The sequence below is a fragment of the Varanus komodoensis genome, unplaced genomic scaffold, assembly GCF_004798865.1.
Source record: "Varanus komodoensis strain SLA01 unplaced genomic scaffold, ASM479886v1 scaffold47, whole genome shotgun sequence".
Taxonomy (NCBI): domain Eukaryota; kingdom Metazoa; phylum Chordata; class Lepidosauria; order Squamata; family Varanidae; genus Varanus; species Varanus komodoensis.
Window position 1 is genome coordinate 167,511 of NW_025336045.1, and position 16,387 is coordinate 183,897.

General features: G+C 38.9%; 1 protein-coding gene across 1 annotated transcript; it reads right to left on the minus strand.

The window, feature by feature from the left end:
* Window positions 1–1,599: 1,599 nt before the first annotated feature.
* Window positions 1,600–16,326, minus strand: ZC3H15 (zinc finger CCCH-type containing 15). The gene is made up of 10 exons (XM_044445185.1): window positions 16,019–16,326; window positions 13,432–13,533; window positions 12,416–12,524; window positions 12,162–12,314; window positions 8,967–9,058; window positions 7,270–7,452; window positions 6,382–6,528; window positions 6,123–6,224; window positions 5,763–5,889; window positions 1,600–4,265 (listed from the first exon to the last, which is right to left on the minus strand). Exons 1-10 carry the CDS (start codon window positions 16,103–16,105, stop codon window positions 4,072–4,074), a joined length of 1,296 nt encoding a protein of 431 aa, XP_044301120.1. The 5' UTR covers window positions 16,106–16,326; the 3' UTR covers window positions 1,600–4,071.
* Window positions 16,327–16,387: the final 61 nt, after the last annotated feature.

The following is a 16,387-nucleotide window of genomic DNA, read 5'->3' on the forward strand; positions in this document are numbered from 1 at the left end:
CTCACCTAGGTTCAATGTACTGAGAGGGGAGCACAAAATCATGAGATTACTCTTAGCATGGAATCTCTCTTTGCACAGAATCTAATTGTGCCTGTCTCCTAAGGGAAGACCATCCCCGTAGCAAATTCCCCTTCCCCATAGCCCTCAAATCTGCTGCAAAAGATTAGGATACCTTCTGCAGCAACTTCTGGGACCACATGAAGCAATGGATGAAACCCTTTGCTTTTCCTCTGCACCATTTTTAGATGTTTGACACAACTACAGCATGATCGTGTGTTTGCCACATAAGCAACTCCCACTACAACACTGATTCAAAATCAAATGTGCATAGAATTGCAAGCAGTCCATTAGAAGTAATAAGCAAATAATTTCAGAACAAAGACAGAGACTTTCCATCATCCTGATCAATCAGTAGCTGCCTTATCATGCTCTCTGATGAGTTCCCTGGCAATAAATAATGCAAGGCAGGACATAAATAACAGTTCGGATTCCCTGCAAGATGTATAGCTGTGGTGGATTTTTCACTCACCTTTTTGGCTGGAAAATGTAAACCAAGTGTTGCTTCTTCAAAGACATCTGGATGAATGAACTTTGCTAGCCCCTAATCATGAGCTAAGACCATGCTTTTCAGACTTTTTGAAATCAGTATCCCTTCTGAGTAGACCGTCTACTGCTACTCCAAGTGCCTACTCCACAGGAGTCCACAAGAGATCATTACACAAAGCTGTGGGTAGCTACATGTAGCCATCTGTCAATGGGAACGTTAACCCAACACCAGCATGGCAAGGGGCCATCTGTAAACTTCTTCTGAAATGATGTACAGGAAACATAAAAACAAAGGAGGAAAACAGCCAGCCAGCGAATTTAAAGTAGACTGGCCAAAGATCTCTGCCAGGCAGCAAATTATCCGGAGTCTTAGGCAATGGGAGAGAAATGTTACACTTCCCACAGAAATGGGAACTGAGATGCATATAGAAGCCATTCCCGAAATGGGGCTACCTGGTTGCATTGTCTGAAGCCCAGTTCTGCTGGAAAAGAAGGCAGTTATTCTGATGCTATGAGTTTTGCGATGCTATGATTTTACTTCCAGAAGCAGCAGCCAGTCCTAGAGAGCCACAGCCCTTACAGGGTTCAAGGGTGGTCAGTGAGACCTCCCCCAACCCTTGGAAGGTGCTCCCTCACGCAGGACATAGGCTAAATCGTTTGCTCAGTAGTCCACACTGACACTAGTACATAAAGCAAGCGACACATGACTAACGATTTTACACCCTATTGTACCAGTGTGCAAGACTCTCAGCAGATGCAGCATCATAGTGGCTTTAGCTACATTTCAGGGAAGACTGGAGTTTCTCAGAAGCTTCTCAGAACATGTTAGCTAAAGGATCCATTGTGGCAAACAGGCTTACAGCTGCTCTGTACACTTGCAGAATAATGGATACATGCTAGGTCACTCTCAATTCAAGCGTGGAAGTCATTGTCCAACCAAGCTTATTGATAATTTGCTATTTGAAACATTTTGAAAAATGCAAAAATGTTTCTCAGTTGTGTGCTTTCTCTCTGTATATATAAACACACACACAAATGTGGCTAAAGGACATGTTTAGTCAAGAAACGTTTTATAGTTCTAGATGAGAACATTTCATTACACATATTACATGTGAAAATTTGGAAACAAAATTCCACTGCCCTACATTAATTCTCCCATTATGTGATCTAGATGCAGTTTCAATGCCCATGTGGTTCAGCACGTAACTGCATAAAGCAACCTAGATGATTCAATACCAACATGAAATTGCCTTTTCCTTTGCTGTAACACAGCTTGAATACAAAGTTATTCAATATATTTTGAAAAATAGGACAAGTATAAACACAATAATCCACTACAATCCAAAGGCCAAATCACTTTCAGGAAAAATAATACACATCAGTGGAACCATTTTCATCTCATTAAGTTTTGTTTGGCATAGCACTAATGTAAAAAAATACTACAATGCTTCAAAAATAAGTTGAACCATCACATTTTTAACTTGCCACAAGTAAAGAGATTGACCTGCTGCTTAAACATCATTAAATCTACCTTTTAGAGATGCAAGATTTTTCCAATCCTTATGGGAAAAAGAATCCAACATCAAGTTGCTCAGAAGCTTTATACTTCCCTTCCCCTTGAAAATCAGCATGCTGGTGTGCTTAAAAACACACACACAATTTTTTCTTTTTAAAAGTAGCATGTGTAACAAAGCATCATTTTGCTTTGTTCTGAAATAATTAAGGCAAAGAAGCAAGATATGATCCAAAATAGTTCTGACTCCTTCATATGGAAGGATGATGGATGAAAAATAGGTGTCAAAGGAGAGCTATAAAATGATTTATAAATAAAATATATAGTTGATCCTGGAAATTCATGTTTCTATTTTAGCCCAGCTTGCTTGGCAGCATCCCAGGAAAGAGGCTGATAACTGGTGCATAACCTTTACTTCTAAATACTTATCTGTAGCATTGTAATGTTGTAGCATTATGTTTTATACCAGGGCTGGGCAACTTCTGGCTGTCCCAATGTAATCTACAATTGCTTTTGTCATCCCTCGCCACTACCCATGTTGGCTAAGGCTGATACGACTTGTATATAACACTTGTATGTGCTGAGTGACAAGTTGCCTTTAAGGACATTTCTAATTCTTGATGTTCATAAACCTCCCGTTGGAACAATGTTTTCCAATTCAATCTTGAGCAAATATGGGGAACGTGTGGCCTTCCAGATGGTGTTGGAGTGAAACTCCAATCATCCCTCACAATTGCCTACGTTGGCTAGGGGTGATGAGATGTGCAGTCCATCAACATTTGAAGGGCCATCTATTTCCCAACCTTGAGAGTTTTGATGCAATATATCCTGTTCATTCCAAACTTAGAGGCTAAAAGCATTTTTAAAATTAAGACATGTTCTTCACATTCTTAGCCAGAGCTCTAGGGCATATGAAAGCTGATGTTTCTCTGAGCGCTTTCTCCACTTGACTGCTTTGTAATCCATCCTGCTGGAAAACTTATCAACTTTGCTACAAAACAAATCCAAAGCAAGTTGATTTATTTATCACTGGCTAACACTATTTTCTAAAATATCACTGGTATATGGTAGTTCATCTTTAATTAGATGATAAAAGTTGCATCCATTTTCCTCTAGATACTAAAGGATGTAGGAAAACCCTGCTCTAAAAGGTTTTTTTAAAGCAGAATTCCAAAATCTCAAATACATTATCTTATGTACAACGGATACACATGAAAGAATGATGATGAGGAGGAGAGAAATCCAGAAAGAGTGAAGTCATGGTAGGTCATATTTGTAATTTACTGGAATTTTTGGTAGGCAGAAAGAAAGAAAATGCCTTTTCACACCAGGGGGCAATCTAGAGGTTGCAACGTAAGCTGCGACTACTGTTACTAGTATGAGCAGAATTGTTGTTGTTTACGCATAGGTCTGCATATCTGAAAAACATGCATATACACTAGAACCAACATGTTTTTCATCAGATTTTCTTTATTTACACCTTTGTGGGTTCAAGGGAGGCAGGGCCCCATAGCTGAGTGTCACTCAATTGAACCGTACTTTGACCATCAATTTGCTTAAGAGTACTTGAACAACTGCAGCACTTGTAAGAGCATAGTCATTCCAATCTTATTGCTTAGATTGTATAATACATCGCTCAATCTTAAAGCAATCAAGTATAGCTATTTCAAATGCAGTTCTGCTGAAGAATTTTATTCAGACCTCCTCATGGACCTGGCAACAATATTCCCCTTCACACATCCCGCAGATGTAGTTAGACTTCCTACTATTGGTTGGACTCTGTTCATAATGTCAATCTAAGATCCTTCAATGTACTATCTGGGTGGTTTATTATGAAGCTGGTTAAGACTGAATCAGGGAGAAAAGAGGGGAGCAGAATTATTTCTGTTCTATGTTCTTTCCAGAATCACGTGAGGAACCACAAACACTCCATTTAAGAATTCAAGATAAAACAGATGGAGCTGGTATTCGCTTTGTCAAGTAGGTTTAAATTCACACTTGAATCTGCTTCCTCATTCCTCTAAATCAAGTGTGTTTAGTTCTTCTTCTAGTTCTTCCAAGTCCTCACCAGTAAAAAGATTTTCGTCAACTGGTACTGCATCAATATCTCCGTTTTCTTGGGTATGTTCCATGTCATTGTCAGCTTCCAAATCACTTTGCTCTCCGTTCTCTAGTCTGCCTCCTGAAGCTTCGCTCAGTTTGTTATCTGAAAGTTAAAACAATTTGAACCATGCACTATTTAAATATATTTAGTCATTTTTAAAGGCATTATTAGTCTTTAGCCTCACAATCAAAATGATGTTGTTGGATGGAGAAACTATTCTCCAGTTACGCTACAACAAGCCATACCAGGGTGATTATTCAATTGTGACTCCCACATGTAGCAGTCTAAAACTGGCACCATGGCTGAAATAAGCAATTTTAGTTTGAATCATGCCATGTCCCATAGTGAATCTTTTGATTGTGCAAACCAGCTTTCAGGCCATTCCAAAAAGAAAGAATGATGTGACCGAATAGGGCATCAGAACTCTATCAGAACACAACAAAGTAACCAAACCACTCTTATTTGTGAACAAGTTCCACTTGAATGAAAAAAAAAAAGATGTTTAACACTAGGACATGTTGACACAAATGACCTAGAATTTTCTAGAATTCCTTCCAATCAAATGTAGAAGTTTTGAGGCTTCTATTTGCTAACAATTTTGTCAGGTTTTGAAATCCCTGCATGTGTTTACGATGTTTGGTTTTTTCCTGGATATGACAGAGTTAGGGAACATTAGGGTATTCTTCACTAGTCTAAGACTAGTTTTCGTCTTCTCCGTGAAGAGCTTCCATTCAAGATGGCCATTTAAAAAACTATCCAGCTTAAAAATTGGTGCTGGAGTTTCCTTGTTTTCCCTTTTCCACCAAGAGTGCTGTCATTTCATGTCACGTATTTTAAATTGTACAACTACAGACAGGGAAGTTTTAGATAAGTTCAGATTTCAGGCATGTCCCATGACCATATAAAAGAAAAGAAAAAGAGAAAAGAAAGAGCTAGAGCAAGTTTTCAGAAAGAGTAGAAGCAATGGTAGGGAAGAGAAGGGAAAAGGAATTATTACCCTAATCCTTAATACCAAGCGCAAAATTTGCATGCTCATAAATAATGACATTCACATATATTAGAAAAAAAACCCAAAAAGTTTTGCAGAACCTCCTAGTTCATAATAAGTGAAATGGAGCATGTAATTATGGGTATCCAAGTGTAATTTTACATACACACACCAGTTCCCAAATAATTCTACTAAAAAAAAAAAAAAAAAGATTAACCTCTTCAGGGCAGTGTTTTTGCAATGTCTGTATTGAAAGATGCACACTGCTGGGACAAATTAAATATTTTAGGAAGAGCTGCATCTTTTGTGAGAATAAGCCAAATACAGGTTAATTTTTTAAAAACTTCAATTTCTTCACCAAATAGCAAAAAACCCAAAACCCAAAACAAAGGATAAAAACTAGCATCATGTGAGCAGGCTTCCATTCATGTGCTGAGGCTTCCTCCTCCCACATGCCCTCCCCAATTCTGTTTCTGGGGCTCCTCCAATCCTATGGAGCAGATTTTGAAAAGTTTGAGTGCTGCAGCGGGGAAAGGAAATTTGACCCTCCCCACTCCAAAGTTGGAAGCTGCTCTGATGGTTGAATGGGCTAACATACTCCAAAGCCTTACCATCTTTTTCAGCAGAAGCATATGTGGTAAATCGTTCCAGACTAGCTACGGTAATTCCAGTCTCATCCACATCTTTTGGAACATACTGGTTCAAGTCCACATCATTGACACGCACAAGTTCCTCAACCTGAAAGGGGAAAAAAAAATCACGTTCCTGGAATCAACCTTTCTAGTCTGGCTCTCAGAACAACTCTCAGAGGCAAAGACTTTCTGCAGCCTTAACCTACTCGGTTCAAATGAGCAATGAATCTGGCACATAATATTCACAAATAATGAGATTCTGGGGCTCTTGGCCCATGGAAGAAGATTCTTCCTTGCCAGTTTTTGACAGAATGTAAGATATTCTTGAAGCAGATTTACCTCATCTTCACCTGTTCCTTGAATATAACGAGTGTCATCTGCTTCTTCGTCATCTGCATCTACGAGCTCTGGCCGGAACTCAAACACTTCGCGCCCACTGATCTAGCCATGGAGAGAATGAGGACAACATTAAAGAGAAATTTAAGATTTAACAAGTTGAAGGCCTCATACTTCACAGAACATGTTTGACCTTGTCTTGTTATTTTAAATTAATGTTATAGATCACATTACACATTACATATAGAACAGTGAAGCTTACCACCAGGGCTTTGCCAGCCTTAAAGTCTGCTTTCCTTCTTTCCATATCTTGCTCTGCCTTATTAATCTTTTCTTGTCTCTTCCTTTTCTTCCATGCAAGAAAAGACTCTAAAGTAATTTTAGTTACATTTGGTCCTAAGGCAGCTCGCTGTAAGAAAAAGAAAATTAAGTCACTGAATAGGCTTTTAGAAGGCTAACTTTTTTGCTTCAGTACATTATGAAAAAAATAAACTCTTAAATATAGACCATCTGTACAAGGTTTCAGAGTATAAATTTATTTGGCAATAAAGGCTATATTAGCTCCTCTGAATTTCCTAAAACTAGTTTGGAAGTGAGGTTCTCCATTCCTTTTATCACTGTTTCCTCTTAGCCTACAGGGAACAATGAATTAAACCAATTAAAGTAAAAACTAAGATCTACTTCATGTCAAAAAAATTACATGCAGCTCTAATATTATTAAAGATTCCTATCTATTTAAATGTTTTCATACCAAATACAGTAGGATTCAGATGTTCAAATATATCCAGTTTTTAGCGTGTGCATACTTAATTTTTTCAACCATTAAACACTGGCGCCCCCTGGAGTCTGGAATGTAGTATTCCTTTTCTTCCCTGATGCTGCACAAATTGAAGCCTTAGTTTTAAAAAATATCTACTAGAATATCCAAAGAAGTTTACTGTGATCTGCTACAGTCCTATTAATCAATTTCAATTAAGAAAAAGACAGCAATTGCAAAACTTTCTTAAAAAAAATCAGTTTTAAGGCTTTGCTGTATAGAACTGCAGCAGACTATAACTTCTCACTGCTAAAGTGATCAAGTTATTTGCACTCCCCACCTTGCTACAATGAAGCAAAACCCACTTTATAAAGGAACTAATTAGTGCATTACCTCTTTTTCTATTAGATCTTCTAAAGAAATTTCTTCTTCTTTTTCTTCTTTCTTTTTGTCCTTTTTGAGTATGAAGCCAGGAGGAAGAGCATGGCGGTACATACAGTTGTCTCCCCCACCAGGACAGACCCAGAACCATCCATATTTATTGTTTTCAATAGCATCAAGGAAATACTTGCAGACCTGTAATATACATTCACCATCATATTGTTTTACATCTTCCATTTTATATTCATGATGTAATACACCTTAATTTCTGGTGACCTTGCCCAAATTAAAAGGAAGACTTGCCTGCAATTTATACTGTACTAGCCATGAAATACAGTTGCCCCCTACTCCTGTTTTGCCTCAATCGGGCAAATGTCAAATATTTTTTACACAAAAACCATGTCAGTGCCATTGAACCTTGAATGATTTTAGAATAAGGGGTCAGCGAGGAGCCTCTCCTCCAGAGAGAAGTCTCTGGAGTCAGAATGTCTTCTACACCAAATCTGGTAGGCAAAGCCCTCCCATGGCACCACTTTTGCCTAATTATCCACTTCTTCTGTGCAGAGAGGTACAATAGCACATGCCCACTGAAATAACTTTACTTAAGGTTCATGCAATGTTTTTCTCACCCCTCCCCACTCTCTGTTCTGGTTCTGATTTTAGAAAAGGCAATAAAAACAAAAACAAAAAAAATGAGTTTTGATATCACATCCTTCAGATGGAATTACCATGCCATGTCAACTATGTAACAATTCTCTATTCATGTTATCATAATCACTCAGTCACTGTATCTTAAAAAAACAAAACAAATGGACACTTTTTGACTAAATATAAGGCAACTGAATGTGGAGAACAGAAAATAGAGGCAAGATCTTGAGAAGGTGGCACTCCCGATTCTGGACACAGATTCAGACAAGTCATTTAAATGAGCCTGAGTGCCTAACAGGGCTTTCTACCTGTGTTTCTCAAAAAGTTCCTACTACTCTTTGGCTGTACTGCAACTTGTCTGACACCCTATGACATTAAACAACAGTTTGAAAGAGGGGATAGGAAGGCTGCAGCTCAGCGAGGGCATGGAAGACCCCCGGTACATGCAACCTAGTTCTCTAGTTTACTGCCTGTGGGATAGTTTTCCTCACCACTTTCAAACAATATCTTCCTTAAAAATAAATCCAAGTTGGAGATTACCTAAGATGTATACATATTAAACATACAATGTGCAAGACACAATGTATCTTTCCACCTGTCCTCATTCTACAGAATGGATTAGTTATTATTCATTGCATCTTAATTTCTTTGTATGTTACTAATGAATAATTCCTGTCTATTTTGTCAAACACATTTAGAATACTGAAACTAAATAGAGTTCAGTTGAGCAGCTATTGCCATAATGGCTCTTGATAGTAACGTGAAATTTCTTTTTCCATTGTGGCTTATTTATAGCTACAAATCACATACACAGGATGCTCATACTATCATTTCATAAATGCCTTTCTACTAAAAGCGAGTCTGTTCAATTGGATATTGAAGATGAACAAGTCCTACATATACTAAGGGACACTCCTATGCATGTTTAGAGAGAAAGAGGCCTACCATCCCCATCATACCCCAGTCAGCCATGTAGACTTGTTTAACATCTAATCCTGCACAGGACAGCACCCTAAGAAAAATCACCACATGTTCTCAATTAAAGCAAGAAAAAGACATACTATTTGTGTTTTGGGTTTTTTCTTTTCAGCCTCACCATGCTTCTTGTTCACTACCTCCTCCAGTTTCTTTTCATCCCAGTTATCCATTGTGTCTAGATATAACAACAAAAGATGTCACTAAACAGAAGGAAAAAAACCCTCAGCTTCAAGACTGTCAGCCTCTCCTATATACATATGCATAAAAATAAAGCTGGATTCCATCTTGGTGTTTATGAAGTAAGAAGGACAGAAAGAAATATGAGCCAACAGAAATGGATGCCGCAATAGGTTAGATGATGAAGACTAACACAAATAAATATACAGTTTTAACTGTATAACTGTGTTAATCTTCTGTTTACTAATTCAAGGTATGGTATGAGGTTAAAGACTGGTATGAGGGCAACAGAAGGAAACACTAAATTCTAGGGAAGATCTACATTTATTCCTCAGAAAAGAGAGTGAAAACGGAAATCCTTTGTTGAATATATTAGCAGACACCAATACTTGCCATGGTGTTTCCCAATTCAGGTACATGACATCCAAACCTCTCCATCTTTTCCATAAAGTTTGTGGCACAATCCTTTTGACATCATTCCGTATCAAAACTAAGCTTAAGTATGTGTACACAAATCTTGTGTACAGATTTTTAGTTTTAAAGGACTCAATAGTGCATTGAGTACTGTTGGATTTGGATGAAGTGGAACTGAATGAGAACATTAGTTCAGACACTGACTTTGTTAAGTAAACACATTTACCGCAAAGCTGGCGACCTGCTTTAAAAAATTGTTGGGACAGGTAAATATAAGAATTACCAAGCACCTCTGCACATGAAAATTTGTTAAACACACACACACACATGCCCAAGAACAAAAAAACAGGGCTGTGTGTTATTAGCACTATGGTCAATACGTTATAGTCACAGATATAGGATTGAAAAACAGGAATGTAATATCTCAATTCATATAACAAGTTGAATAATGTGAATATTATTTAAAACCTGAGCTATTACTTCCATATGTTGGTTCTCAAAATAAGGCTTTTGGGGTCAACCATTCTATAACTATCAGGGCAACTTATTTCCATATACATAAGATGCATATTTTTCATGTTCAAATATTACAGTGAATTAAGTTTTGTGCTATGTAAATAGCTCTGGAGAAGCCTCTGGCTCACATGCTCCCCAATCGTCTTCTCCTCTGGTGTATTTGCGAGGAGATCCAACATTTTGCTTCTATTTTTAATTAACCACAGCTAAGCAAGCCTGATAAACTGTGGTTAGTCTGAAACGATGGGATACTGAAACAAGCTAGTTTTGTGGTTTGAATATGGCTTGTTTATATAAACTCTAGTTTACTGATTTAACCACACTTTGCATTTGGACATAATACTAAATTACAGTTAATTGAAAAGGGAAGTGAGAGCTTCAGATCTTCTCTTTGCTCTAGAGAGAAGACAGCACACAAACCTAAGGCTCACTTATATAAAACTAAATGATTACAGTGTTAAGAGTCAAATAAAGGCGTTGTTAGCAACTTTTTTCTTCATGTTATTCTTACAATATGATGCACTGATCTGATCAATCTGTATATCCCTAACCTTATGTTTGTAAAGCCACAGTACAAAACAGACATATCCATGGTAGATGGCTATTTGAGAATTTCCAATAATTGATTTTAAATACTTTCGATATTGGTTGTGCCAACATTAGGTAACAAAATTGCAATAATCATCTAGAGCTGCCTTCTTTGAAGTTCTACTGTCAAAGCTCACTCTATTTCAGCATGGTCTCCCGATTCTGTGTAGCATTTTTAGGTGGCTGCTATGGAAAAGATAAGACAGGAAAGTCCACTTTCCTAAAGCACAGTTGATCCAGTTTAAATTAGGATCCAACTCCTAATTTGTTGTTGTTGTTAGTTGCAAAGTCGTGTCTGACCCATTGCGACCCCATGGACAACATTCCTCCAGGTCTTCCTGTTCTCCACCATCCCGTGGAGTCCACTTAAGCTCACACCAACTGCTTCAGTGACTCCATCTAGCCACCTCATCTTCTACCGTCCCCTTCTTCTTTTGCCATCTATTGTTCCCAGCATTAGGCTCTTCTCCAGGGAGTTCTTCCTTCTCATTAGGTGACCAAAGTATTTGAGTTTCATCTTCAGTGTCTGGCCTTCTAAAGAGCATTCAGGGTTGATATCCTCTAGGACTGACCGGTTTGATAGCCTTGTGGTCCAAGGAGTCTCCTCCAGCACCACAATTCAAAGGCCTCAGTCCTTTGGCATTCAGCCTTCCTTATGGTTCAGCTTTCACAGCCATACATTGCAACTGGGAAAACCATAGCCTTGACTGTACGCACTTTTGCTGGCAGGGTGATGTCTCTGCTTTTTAGTATGCTGTCTAGATTTGCCATAGCTTTCCTCCCCAGGAGCAAGCATCTTTTAATTTCTTGGCTGCGTCCCCGTCTGCGGTGGTCTTGGAGCCCAGGAAAATAAAATCCGTCACTACCTCCATTTCTTCCCCATCTATTTGCCAGGAAGTGAGAGGACCGGATGACATGATCTTAGTTTTCTTAATGTTGAGTTTCAAGCCAACTTTTGCACTCTCTTCCTTCACCTGCATCAAGAGGCTCTTTAGTGCCTCTTCACTTTCTGCCATGAGAGTGGTATCATCTGCATATCTGAGGTTGTTGATATTTCTCCAAGCAATCTTAATTCCAACTGGTGATTCATCTAGCCCCGCCTTTCCCATGATGTGCTCTGCATATAAGTTAAATAGGCAGGGTGACAGTATACAGCCTTGCCGAACGCCTTTCTCAATTTTGAACCAATCAGTGGTTCCATGTCCAGTTCTCACTGTTGCTTCTTGACCCGCATATAGGTTTCTCAAGAGTCAAATAAGATGGTCAGGTACTCCCATCTCTTAAAGGACTTGCCACAGCTGGTTGTGATCCACACAATCAAAGGCTTTAGCATAGTCAATGAAGCAGAAGTAGATGTTTTTCTGGAACTCCCTACCTTTCTCCGTGATCCAGCGTATGTTGGCAATTTGATCTCTAGTTAATTAAGATGCTTTAAAATGTTATCAGCTATAATGAATTCCAAGGAATTCAGGAGAACCTTCAACTAATACCTCATAGCTACATTCACAATGAAATAATTTGTTCTAAAAACCACAACAGAAATATATTTATTTATATGTTCAATATAGTAAAAGTAATTCTACCTTTTTCAAGATCTTCATCCCTTGCATCAATGTAAACACTTCTCTTTTCACACTTTCTCTCCAAAGTCAAGTCATGAGAAAATTTGCACTTGTCTCCTTTTGTGCACTGCCCTTGCTTAAAGAAAGCACAGACTACTGATTTTGGATCAGCACCTGTAACATATGCAGGTTATTTAACATCACTGCAGATCAAATGAAAAACAAATCTAGGACACATAAAGTAAGGTAATGTAAGTCATCCAAAGAAAGCTCACCTTTACTGATCTTCTGTGCAGCAACCACAGGTTTAAAAAGCTCATTCAGTTCTTGTAATTCTTTCTTCTTATCATCTTTCTTTAATTTCTTATCACCCTCCTGAGCAGCCTATAAAAACATTAGCATTAACAACAGATATGATTACCACAAGTTCAAAACTGCATATTACATCTTTCAAGAAGCAGAAGTTTATAAACAATCTGTAAGCATTATTCAATAACAATATAAACCATGACCTAGAATTATGTAAGCAACCGTAAACCTTGGGCACAAGCACTCCCTGCTCCTCTGGTATGGCCACAAGGAGCCTGGAAGTGGTCACAACCTTTTTTTTAACTAACCACAATTCATCTTAGCTATTGAGTTTACTGAAACAAACCAATCTCAAATCCTGATTTATGAACCTGGCTAATTTCAATTAATCAGTTTGGATTTAACCGAAGTTCAATGTAGAAGCTAATCCATCACTGCCTCCCATCTTAAGGCTGTGACTTAAGACAAGCCACATGGCTTCAGCAAGTCTTCCTTGCTCCCATCACATACCCAACTTTGGGTACCATCTGGAAATCTCAAAAGCTTGCACTCTATTTTATGACATTCTGGTTGGCCTAACAGAAACAGTGCCCTAATATAAATTTTACTCCTATCTATATAATTATGTGTATTCTAAATTGTTTTAAATTTGTTGTCCAGAAAGAAGTTGGCATTAACAAGCTGCTTATTGAAACTTACATTTTTTCAAATGTTATCAAAGCAGCCAAAAGCCAAAATACCTTCCTACAGCCCACCATCTATTTTTGCTGGGAACCAGAGCCAGTATCTTAACAGACTTCTGTTTGCACTGGGATACTGTTTTAACCATAGTATTTAGTTAGCAAGAACTTACAAGGCTCATAGTAGCATAATTATCCCATCTTTCTACAACTCACCACTCCTATTACACACTATAATAATACAACAAGCAATTGTAGCATGTCATGTGCAAAGAAACAAAGCTGAATAGACATTTGCTTACCTGCCGTGGGTTTTGCTGGCCAAATTTAACTTGGTGGGTCACAGCTTTGATAAACTTTTGCTGCTTTGCTCCTTTCTTATTCTTTAAGCCAAATGTTTTGTCCTACATTGAAAAGATTTGTTGAAATGTTGCTAGATTAAATTACCTTTAAAACAGTTCCATATTCATCCTGTGTTTAGTCACACACTTAACAGTGATTGAACTTTGTTTCAATGGCATTTTACTGAAATAGATTTACATTTTAATATGCTACCTAGACACTCATTTCTGAGATAAAAGACACACAGAAGGAAAGTTGCAGATTTGTTCTGTTCTAAAGTCAACAATTTCTTGTAATGCAAACTCATTTTCACTCCAGTAATATTTGTTGCTTTAATACAGCTACACAGTTTATCTAGCTATCAAGGAATTTAATTAATGAAAGGATTATGGAAATTAAAAAAATAATTTAGTCTTCCATGTTTAAGAATATTAAGAGACACCAACCCAGAATTACAAATGACAAGTTTAAATGACGACTTGTAAAAATGAAAGTAAACAGATAAAAAATGATAAATGATTGACTTGTGTGCAAGTATCCCAGGTATCTACCTAACCAGATTCAAAGGTCATTGGAACATAAGTAGCAGACATACTGAGGCAAACCATTGGTCCATCTAGGCCAGTATTTTTGACACTGACTGGCAGTGGCTCTCCAGGATTTCAGGCAGACAGTTTATTAGCTCTATCTGCTTGGAGATGCTGGGGATGGAAACGTGGACATTTTGACGGCTGAGTTACAGTTCCATCCCACATTATGTGGGATTTTTTCAAAGCTGTGTATGAAAGGTGAGGCTTTCAAATGAAGTGAAGCAAGTTGCTGAGAGAGAGAGTACCTGCTAAGCAGTTTCCTGACACTGTTATCATTTCAGCACCATTAAAGACCATTTTTACAGACACTTGAAGAACTTTTTCTGATGCCTTTAGATCTTCAGACATTATCTAGAGGGCCACAGGGTAATTACCTTACTTTGAAACTTTACACTAGCTTTACAATTCTTTATCAAGAAAACATTCTGATTCATGTTTTGCTACTAAGACCGTTATACCCACAAACAAATAAAATTGAATTTTCACTAAAGTTTTTGTTTTTAAAGGTAAGACTACTGGTGGCATATGACTATCAGCATAGCGTTACAATCCACTCCAATGTATGTTCACTCAAAAGTATGTAGCCAGGATGTTTAGCAGAACTTTCTCCAAATGATTCATGGGACTGACACATTAATCCCTTAGTATATGCTCAGAGGTTGTAGATGTGCAATGTACTCCTGAACATGTTTATTCTGTAATAACCTTGACAGAGTTTAATGAGTTCTATTTCCAAAGGTTTACAAAGCTACAGAATGGTTTCCCACCATTTGAACTATTTCTAAACCTTTGCAGTATTTAATTTCTAAGAAAAGAGATGATGGGGCTCTTGTCTGCTTGGAAACATAGTTGTCTGATTGGAAGGCAATGTAATCCTTATGGGAAGAAATTTTAACCCCATTTCTCAGTTGCAGAACTCATGCTTTGCATGCAAATCATCCAAAGTGCAATCTCTGGCATCTCCAGGTAAGGTAGAGAAAGATTTCTTGTTTGAAAATAAGCTGTCAGGAATCACAGATCAGTTTTCCATCACCTGGTATCCTCCAGTTGTTCTGGACTTCATTTCTGAGTGTTCCTGATTACTTATGCACCCAGAAACATATTCTTATTTTCTTTATGCAATCTAGAGTTACACTCTGGCATTGGATCAGATGTTAAGAGATGCCTGGGCTGAGCTCTGGCACAAATTAAATTTGGTTGCCCAGCAAGCGCTGTAAGAAGTGCACTGTCTGAAAGCTTCTACAATACACACAGTCCAGTCTATTGCTCCAAGGTTGTTCTCATTTTTTATTACTTACAGTTCCTTCAAAAACCATAATATGCAATAATGAACCACAAAAAGAATGTAAGTAGGGAGTGCAATATGGCTAGCTAGGGAACGCTAGAAGTTTTGGGGCTTTTTCAGCCCAAACATGCATGGGATTATGCACTAACATTTAGGGCTTAAACACTAGGATCTTGGATGTAGTTAGAACCAAAGTAAACACCAGTGGCCTCCTACAGAACTATTCTCTGTTAACTGCTCAGTTAAGAGTAACACAAGACAGCCTGGGGTCTTCCAGGACACGTCTCAAACTCCCAGGATTCCTGCCCACTGGCTACGCTGGTAGAGGCTTCTGGGAGCTGAAGTCCAAAATATCTGAAGGGCCCTAGGTTAGGAAAGGTTGGCTTAAGTTTCCACTGAAGAGGCCAAAGTGGATGCGGGTCACACCGCTTCAGTCTGTAAGCGGGACTCACACGACTCAAAGCGGGAGGTCCTTCCGCGTAGAAAGCTGCGACTGAAATAGCCTGTCAGGAAAAAACCGAGGCTAATGCAACTAACTCCTTTGCGTCTCTGGATGAATTTGGAGAAGTACACAGCCATGGAAACCGTCCACCTGCCCTCCGAAAGGGCACACATCTCGATGCCCACGGTGGCAGCCGCCTCCTCTCATGAGAAATTAGGCCCGAGACTCACCTCGATTATTTTCTCCTTCTTTTTCTGGTCCGCCTTTTTACTGCCACCCCCCGCCGCTGCCCCGGAGGGCTGCTTCTTGGGGGGCATTTCGGGAGGCGGGTAAACGGAAGGAAGGAGGGGGAGGCGGGGGAGAGGAGAGGAGAGGAAAGGAAAGGAGGCGCCGCTGAGGCCCAGAAAGAGAAGAGCTTCCCTCCACTGCTCGGCGGCCAAGCGAGCGGTCGGCAAGGGAGGAGCGGCGGGTAAGTTGTGAAGGAAGAGTGATAGAAGCGAGGGACAGCCGAACGAGCGCTTCGCGTTTGCGACAAGCCGTCAGTGACGGAAGCAGCAAAGCATTACGGGACGGAGAAGGAGAAAAAAGAACTCTACGGG